Raw genomic sequence first — 9788 nt, 5'->3', positions numbered from 1 at the left:
GTTATGCAACTAAATATTAGTGCAGTAATTCAAAGTAAAGCAAACCCTTGAGACATTTTTTCAGTTTATACAGTAAATGTTTGAGTTGTAAAGAAAAATGCAAATACTAATTACTAATACTATTTTTTGAACAGCCTAATATTCCTTTTTCTTCACTTTCTGTAAATATATACCAAACTTGATCAATTTAGGTCTTGTTTTGATTTGAAATTGAATGTGCAATTTTCCCAGTGCCTTGATATTATGGAATTAATAGCTATTCTAAGGATTTTGAGCATTATTCACTTTTTTAAACACACTACCCCATTCTGTAATTTTTTCGGAAAAGATCAAAACAAAAACAAACTTATACACAAAAAAAAGAAGAAAAAAAAAGAGTCCAAGGTTACAAGTTATCCACAGTAAGCCTCTTTTCACTGCCTACTTCTCTTGTTTACTTTTTACTGTCTTCACTTTTTCTTTCTTGTCCCTAAAGTGGATTTAAGAACCTGTAAAACCGGTCCAAAATGGTTATGGTCAACGGGAAGAAAAGAAACCTCTCTTCCAACAGACATGATCTTGTGCTAAAGCCAGTATTTACCAACGTTCCCCACACGCATAGGAGAGGAGAGTGTGTGTGACTCTGGGGAAATTAATGCAACACAACCTGTCACAGAGATCAATAGATTATCAGAGTGAGTGGAGGGGGAGGAGGGAGAGGGAGAGAGCGTGCTAGAGAGCGTGCATGAGGCCAGGTGGAGTGGTTAATACACAAGTACTGTAGATGTATGACAAATCCTTGTGTATGCAGTGAATCTGTATGAGTGGAGCACGACAGCGATGGACAAAAGGTGCCGTTAAGGTGGGGACAAGACATATATATTTGTACCTCGTCCAGACTGGCATGGAAGAACAGATACAAAAAGGACACACTGCAAGCTACAATCTGAACAAACTTCACTCTGACGGACTTTTAATCCAAATAGTTACGATTATCAGATAATACTCTACTTTAGCTGTTGAAATTGGAGAAAAAATGGATGCTGGGAGGCTTAAGTCACAATTTGGTTGCTTTTCATTTTTTTATAGCGTGTGCGATTTTATAGACATAATAGGATCATCTGATGATCTGACCTCAGCAGATTAGTGCATTTGTCTCTCTCTGTGTGTGTGTGTGTGTGTGTGTGTGTCTCTCTCTCTCTCTCTCTCTCTCTAAGGCATCTAGTCTGGGTCACCCCGCAAGCTTGCCAGTGGAAAGTCTGCATCTTTAATGAGACTTCATTAAACATGAATAGAAAGAGAAAGAGGGAGGCCAAAGACGAGGGCAAAAAAAGAACATAAAGAGAAAGAAAAAGGGTGGAGTGAAGAAAAGTGTCTATAATGCTGGTTATCCCAGAATATCTGTATTTGTACTTTTACAGCCCGATGCCTAGTGACATCCCCGTGTTAACCACCAGATACCAGCATTAGATGTGGTTCAGGCAATGTCCGACCATGATCTCAAGATGGGTTGTCCTGCACAATGTTTATTTTGACATGGATCACGCTTTTAAGGCTTTGCTTTCATTTTGAAATACTGATTTCTGCTGTGGCATGTGGCAGGTCACACCTGTCATCAGACAGACAACTACTGTTTTCCAGGTCAAATAAAAGCAAATGCCTAAGCGACTGTAACTGGTAACTTGGCACACAACTTATTGTTTTGTCTGTAAGGAACCGTGTCCTATGAGTTTATTCGGCTGTTTATCAGCATGTCTGCTAAAACAAAAGCATTAACAGTTAAAAGGGACTGTTTCAATTTCTAAAATATAAAGTTCATTCTTGACCTTGAAAACAGAAGACAAAAGCACTGAACTCCACTTGTAAGCTAACTTGTAGCATTGGTCAGAAGCATGGACAATTTAACATCTCTAATTTCATGACAACTGAGCATAGCGTGATGCAACCTATAGCTCTAGAGTAGCTGTACACTAAAGATTTTGGTCTAACATGCGGTCAACCTGAAACAATTTAAGAAACTAACATTTCATTTTTGACCCTCTTTATTTAGCAATGCAGCTGCATATGTTAGCTGATGATCAAATCGAAAGTTATAAAACTAAAATATATTCTGCCTCCTTTTCCACACCATGGAGACAGAGACGCTTCAGGTTTTTCCTTTAGCTATTTCTTGTAAAAAATAACACTCAGGTTATTATATTATTAGGATGTACATTCAAGGGAAACTCACTTTCCACTTCTCCCTAATTACAGAGCTCACCACTACTTCATAACTGTCCAACTAGTGATTTCCATCTTATTAAGTCAAATCTTTGCAACAGGAATTAACAGCAGTTGCTATTGCACAGGCCTGGGTGATACGGAGAAAATCAGATATCGCGATATTTTTGTCCTAATACCTTGATGTCGGAGATATTATAGGGTTGATTATAGGGTTGCTTTAAGAATATATCTTCACAATGAGATTTAAGATAAACAATCTTCAGTAATGTAGATATAATAACTAAGAGGGTAAAGGTAAAACTAATAGAAGAACTAGAACAGTCTGGTAACACAGGAAAGGACATCACTTTAAAACCAGGAACAGACATCCCATTTACAATATAAAAATTTCCAAACTGACACGATAACTAGTCTCATATCACAATATCAATATAATATCAATATATTGCCCAGTCCTACTATTGCCTCTGAAGTATTGGAAGTTTTGCCCCTGTTCGTCTTTTTACGCTGCAATAAGGCACTGTAGATTACTCCTCAGTTCATTTCCTAAAGTAAACTGCATTATAAAATCTGACATTATAACTGGGTTGTGACTTATTGACAAATGTGGATCCTGAGGCTCCACCAGTTACGAACAAATGGGCTATTCTGAGCACCGGATAGCATTAAATCTGACTGAGTGACTGATCAACTGTATGACATTTGGGCTGACAGCTAATTTTCCACATCATTCAACCTATTAAAAAAACTCAGACAGAGAGAGAGAGAGAGAGAGAGAGAGAGAGAGAGAGAGAGAGAGAGAGAGAACATGAGGCTAGGTTGAGTGGTTAAAACACACTTAAGTAGATGTACGACAAATCCTTATATTGGAGAGGACGTTTTAGTGTTTGTGGAGGAAAGCCAGAGGGCACACATGACCAGACAACGCAGCAGAAAGAAGGAGAGAGGGTGCAGATGAGGACAGGTATGGAAAGGAGTCATTTTCATACACACAAATCTCTTGTTACATTGTGGAGTAATGCAGAAACTGATCAGACAAAGTAGAATTAGCCACACTGGAAATCCTCTTGCTTGTGTAAGTTTCTTTGCCTCTTCCTTTTGGCATTATTATTCTGTCTTTCAATGATAAAAATATCAAAAATATCTGTGTTCAAGTGGCACACTGATTTCAATTAGATAAATCAAAGACTTTGGCAATTTCACAAGCAAATCAAGCACCGATTACACCAGAAGGGAAGATGATGGGGCCAAGTGTGCCACTGCGGCAATGCTGGGGTCACCATGGTGATGGATGAAGGGACGATCCAGGGAGGGAGAGAGAGGGATTATGGCAAGAAACAGTTATATAACAACTGCCTCTGCAATGGCCGCACGCACGCGCACACGCACACACGCGCGCGCACACACACACGCACACTTGTAATTTGTTTGGCTGAATTAATCATTCAAGATATTGAACTGTTAACAATTCTATATCTTATTAACTAGTATTAAAAATTGCTGTCAATGGACTTATCAAATAAAAACAACAAATACAATTTTACAAAAGTATGTGAAAGTTGATTTAAAGAGGAATGTGGGTCAGGCAGCTGGTTATGACGTGAAAACTAACCCTCTGCTATTGTTTTCATGTGTGACTATGGCAACAGACACAGAGAGGGGTTGCTGTAAAGTGTAGAGTTCTATTTTCAGCTAAGGTGTGTGTGTTTGTGTGTCAGATTGAAAACTCTCTGTGCGCTTCGGAAATGTCCTGTGGTGTTTATAGCTGCTAAACAGAGATTATTCTGCCTGTTGAGCTTCATATGAACACTGGTTAAATGTTGTATTGGTAATTTGTTAGCAGTAATGGGTTCAGCAATAAAGTCATAATATGATGATCACTTTAGGGCTGTAAAAATGATTATTTCACCTGTTAATGAATTGGCAAAACAATTTATTCCAATTTCAAAGAACCCAAGGCAACCCAATTTTCCAATGTCTTGTTTCACAAACTGTCCAAAACTGACATATTAAGTTTGCTATCATATTTAACTAAACAAATGCACCAAAATCCTCATAAATAGAGGCTAGAAATTACTTACACAATAAACAATTATCAAAAAATACTCAAAATCTGAGTGCAAGGATTGTGCGCACACACACACACACACACGCACACACGCACACACGTCATGAACTATCATGCTTATGTCCTAAAGACTTAAAGCCATCACCACAAATAAGCAGTCAGTAAGCTGATTTATTACAGTGAAACTTTAAGTTTAAATATATCACTGACGTGCCATTGGCCTCCGTTTAAACTATAGTGAGCATGTGTCTCAGACTAGATCTAGACTACATGGCTGCATACGTCTTCACTGTAATATGGGCGTGACAAGGCATTGTGGTGAGAATAAAAGCAGCATCCACACAAACACTGAGAATATAAGAAGCCTGTCTGCAGACATTGCAGAATGTCAGAAACATACTGTGAGTTATACGGGGCACTGCCTGTAGGCTGGTGAGAAGGAGACAGGAAGTTCAGCTTCAAGGACATACAAAACAATACAAAGAAAATACAAGACTGGAATGGAACACAAAGAACTAAATACATAAAAAGGTGCCACACGGTTTACAAGATTACATAAATAGTCTTTCAAAATGTTGTCACATTCGTAACATTTCGGGAGCACGATACAGTAACATGAATAAATGAATTGTGTTAAAACTCTACAGGGCTCAACAGTAACGGTCACCCTTGGCAACCAAATTGAGTCAATTGGCAACCTTTGTTGTTTTTGTGTTTTTTTTAAAACAGCAATTTACTGGTGAAGAAGTAATTATTGTTAAAAGTTATTACATTTTTAATAATCATTTGAATTCCCCCCAATATTGTGCTGATCTAAAAACGGAGCCGATCCGAGACTCAAAACCGTGATCCGATGTGGGACTTTTGTGATCCGTTGCACTCCTATTTGAGAGGGATGGGAAATATTGCAAGCCATTATCTCATTGTTTCATTATTATAAAATGTGATATAGTTACATAAGAAAATAATTGCTCCAAATATAGGCAGTTTAAAACATGGCAATTGTATTGCCAATTTTGGCAACCACTTTAAAAAGTTGGCATTGAGCCCTGCACTACACCCACTCATGTAGCAAGACAGGTAAGGCAAGGATGTGGCGTATTATGACACTCTAACCATGTGTGTACAGTGGAATGGGAGAGTGGGAAAAATTATGAGCTAGGATGTGGTTTAGTTTTGTTTTTCAGTAATTAGTCTCTGCATCACCTTGTACTGGATTAACCTGTAGCGTGAGTTAGTAGAGAACAATGAAGCTGGGACATTGCCACTTCTTAGGAATCGGCCGATATCTCTGAATTCAAGTCACTGGCCCTGGCTTCTCAGAGTAGCATGTGTTAGAAGTTTCACCAGACAACCCTGGTTTCTGGGGCAACGCGAGAAGAGGTGCTTATTTTGATTGGTGTCCACGTCGTAGCGTTAGCGATTTAAAGGGGGATGGACCCACCTGACGCAGACAATCACCAGCCAATCGGTATTGCCGTAATGAGATGAATGCTTCTGAAGAGTATGCAGTGAGGCAAATCCCATTGTGAGACATCTCACTCATGCTACTCTGAGAACCGGGGTTACGCAAGTAACCTAAAGTTTTTAGAGGGATTGTTTTAGTAAAATACAGTGCCAGCGGTTACAAAATGTTCTGTGGATTATCACGGGTAAATTCTCCTTTTTTAACATGATGACTAAGCAAAAGGTTTATGCTTCAGAGACCAGGATTTTTCCTGCAGAGGAATTTTTGGCGCCCCCCCGAAAAGAGGTTATTGGCAACCCCCAAAGGTAAATCACCAGCACCAAAATGGCAAGAATTCAGAATAAAAATAGCAATTCAAATCCACTCTAAATGTGTTTAAGAGCAATTTACCAAACAACTGTTGAACAAGCAGAACATAAACTTAAAAGTTTTTTTGCAGTTTTTTTCCACCATGCGAGGCCACCTAAATACTCTCCTGAGGGCAGTTTGTTTATTTGGCCCAATTTAAAGGGTTTGCTTAATACTAAACCACAGACAATCTCTTGTGGTCTCTTGTATTTTTTGCATGGACTTGCACATTGAAGAGCTGCAATGAACCCATCAAGGCTCGTCTATCTGCCGTGTTATTGGTCAGCCTGTTAATCACAGCATCAAAAAAGATATTTGAATCATTAGAGATAAATCAAATCTTTCTGTCCTGGTGACTCCGCAAACACAAGAAAGAAAGCCCTGGTTATGACATCTAGCAAACCAAAGTGTCTGTGTTTTATTGCCTTTACAATTATTTAGTTGGAGTGAAAAAAACTGTGAATAGAGCTAAAGCCCTGAGGACAGTCAGGCAGGTAATCTGTACCTTAAAAAGGGAGTACTCATTCATGACTCAGAAGTTGTCGTCATCGGTGGGCTTCTGCCCAGACAGGCACAGCCACACGCACACACAATCATTTTTGAGAAAACATTGATTTTTTCAATCATACAGTGAAAAGGTGTAATTGAGGACTTGCAACCTTTTTTTTTTTTTTTAACTTTACCTGCAATTAAATGAAGGACTAATTTAAGAACCAAAATAAAAGCCAAGCAGGGGAAAATAGTTATTTGTCTCATGCAGGCGGAAGTGTTATTAAAGTCTGTAACCTCGCATAGAAGTAATTTTGAGTGTGAGCTGATTCCAGCAAAAGCTTAGGTCGTAATCTACGTATGCCAGGTGCAAGCAGAAGATCGGAGACAGACAGACAGGTTGTGACGATATGACAGATAAAAGACAAAAAAGAAGACAGACATGTAGAGACAGAGAAGTCGTGGAGAAATAAGAGGCAGACAGACGAGGAGAAGAGACCTAAGAAGACACAGATGATCATAATAACAGACGGGCAGGTTTGTGAGGACAGACAGACGGGGTGTGTAAGCTGAGAGCTGCAGGGGGAGCAGCGCTGGAGTCCAGCAGAGGATCTGATATCTGAGACCATGGAACAAGAAGACACACAACACCGGCCGGGTTTCAATCTGTGCCGAATGGCTCGACTCTGCTGCCGCTGCTGACAGCACTCAAGAGGTCATTGCCAAAATACTGTATCAAAACTAGTCTGCACACTTAAATACAATGACTTTTTTTGGTGTTAAGACTTAAGAAAATTAAGAAATAGATATTTCTTCTGCAGCGCACCACAGAGCTAGACCGATAAATCGATATTAGTGTATTGCAGATATATTGATATCTGTATGTCTGGCGATAGGTAAAACCTTTGTCTACCAGAAGACTTTAGAAAAAGAAAAATGGGGTTACAATTCTTCAAAAATAACTAATGTAAGAAATTCTATCAAAAATCTTTGTGTATGTTATGTGTTTATGCATCGGATTTGCCTATATACCATGTTCTGGTGTTTTAATAACTGCAGAAACAGAATAAAAACAATAAGGTGTGCAAACTTAAGACTTTTTTTGGTCAGACATTAAACACCTTTAATATATTTTACCTGATTGTTCTTTTTAGCTGGTTTTATTCTTTAAGCCTCGTTTGCTATATTTATTTGCAATTTAAAAGATTTTTTTTGGCAAAGATGGTAACACTTTCTTTTGTCTGAGGAAACTTGTCTTTTATATCGATGCACATCTGTACATCCACGTGTAAACACATGCATGGACAACATTCATTGGCTGATGAAGTATTTTATTCAATCCAGAATTAGACTGCACCATCTAATGTACAGCAAGGCTCCCTAGAGTTACACTTTTCCCAAAGCATAGATGCAATGAGTTAAAATATTTAAGAAAACATACATTGCAAAAACGTAATTTTTTTCCTTTTTTCAATACGACTAGCTCAGATATTGACATGCAAAAATCAAGCCAGCGTGCAAATCCAAGAAATTACCAGCGTCTTACCTTTTTCTGGTACCACACCACAGCATCTTTTACTTTGGAAGCCATTTACATTTCCCTTCTCCCAGCCTAGGGCATCTTAGACTGAAAACACAAACACACAGCAAGAGAGAGAGAGAGAGAGCAGTGTGAGTAATAAGAAGGACGACTGTGGTTGGAAGGTGTGTCCTGAAAACAGACTAGGGACACACACACACACAAACACACACACACACACACACACACACACACACACACACACACACACACACACACACACACACACACACACACACACACACACACACACACACACACACACACACACACACACACACACACACACACACACACACACACACACACACACACACACACACACACACACACACACACACACACACACACACACACACACACACACCTTTCTTCCTACATTTAAACAGACACCAAATGTATATCTTCTTCTGATCTTTCTGCTCTTAAATCACATAATGTAATAAAAGCTGTCACTCCTACATGTCATCTCCCTTTACGCCCAACATATACAAACACAGTCTTTCAATTAACTGACCTGGGAATGAGTATTACTCTAATAGTGGTGTTATAGCTTGTTATTACCACTGAACCACACTGACACACATGTTCCGGCAAAGATTTGGGAACGGCTTTTGGATCCCTTGCAGTGGTTTGGGTGTGTGAGGGTTTGGCTACAGGCTCAAACACTGACTGACAAACGCACACAGTTCAACTGAAGGAGCGCTTGTGTTGAACGCTAAATTGAGACACCCCCCCCCCCCCCCCCCATTGGTAACAATAACAAATAATAAAATTGGTCACTTCTCAACATGTTATATTTAGTTTGTTTAGTCTATACAAAACCCAAAGTGTAAGAACACTATAGTGTTATGTAGAATGAGCACATCTCTCAAAAAATATAAACTGGATGAAACCACAAATTAAAAAATGTATAAGTAATTAAAATGTATGAAAATGATTTTTCCAGAGCTACTGAGACGGTGATATGTAAATAGGATGGTTTTGTCAAACTACCACATTTGAAGATTAATCCTTTCCCAGGTATCTTTCTTTATATCCAGCAGCTTGGTATTAAAAATGTTCTATTTCTATCTATGTGTTCTTAGCAGCACGGTCCAAGTATAACTGACACACCGACAGCAATTTAGCAATAACTGTAAACCAACAGACCTCTCAGGTCATTTTATTATTTATACTTTGTTAATGCATCCACTACCAAAATAAACCATGTTGTATTACTAATACGGTAATTTGTTATCATCAATATCTGGATCACTGATGGGAGGTACACATGGCCGAGTGCCTGCATGCATCCATTCATGTGTCCAGATTAGAGCTGATTGATATAGAAAATCAAGTATATATTTTTGTTGTTGTAAATAAGTCGATATTGAGGCGATATTGTAGGGTTAAAAGGTCCAATGTGTTTCTCCCATCTGATGTATCACAATCAACTCTCAGCTACGTAGCCTTCACGCTTCAAAAAGCCAGCCTCTTGCTCTTTTCAATATCCTTCTTTTTCTGGGCGAAGAAGAAAATCCTGAATTCCTGAAATTTGGATTTTGAATACATGTGGTCCACCATGTTTCCTTCTTCCAACTTGCCGGGGCCGGGAAGCAACGATACCCATTAGCAGATTAGCAGCACCTGTG

General features: G+C 38.9%; 1 protein-coding gene across 4 annotated transcripts in view; it reads right to left on the bottom strand.

Moving 5' to 3' along the window:
- Positions 1-9788, bottom strand: part of LOC116672843 (putative homeodomain transcription factor 2) — a 46261-nt gene that overhangs the window by 25902 nt on the left and 10571 nt on the right. For all 4 annotated transcript variants that reach the window (XR_004327659.1, XM_032504791.1, XM_032504793.1 and 1 more), the window contains exon 2: positions 8122-8202. Coding sequence is in view for 3 of the 4 variants with exons in the window: in XM_032504791.1 (XP_032360682.1) it covers positions 8122-8166 (45 nt within the window). In the remaining variant the exon portion in view is untranslated. The remainder of the gene's footprint in view (positions 1-8121; positions 8203-9788) is intronic.

Source organism: Etheostoma spectabile, chromosome 23 (assembly GCF_008692095.1).
Source record: "Etheostoma spectabile isolate EspeVRDwgs_2016 chromosome 23, UIUC_Espe_1.0, whole genome shotgun sequence".
In the NCBI taxonomy this organism is placed as follows: domain Eukaryota; kingdom Metazoa; phylum Chordata; class Actinopteri; order Perciformes; family Percidae; genus Etheostoma; species Etheostoma spectabile.
This window is presented reverse-complemented; position numbering and strand designations above follow the sequence as displayed.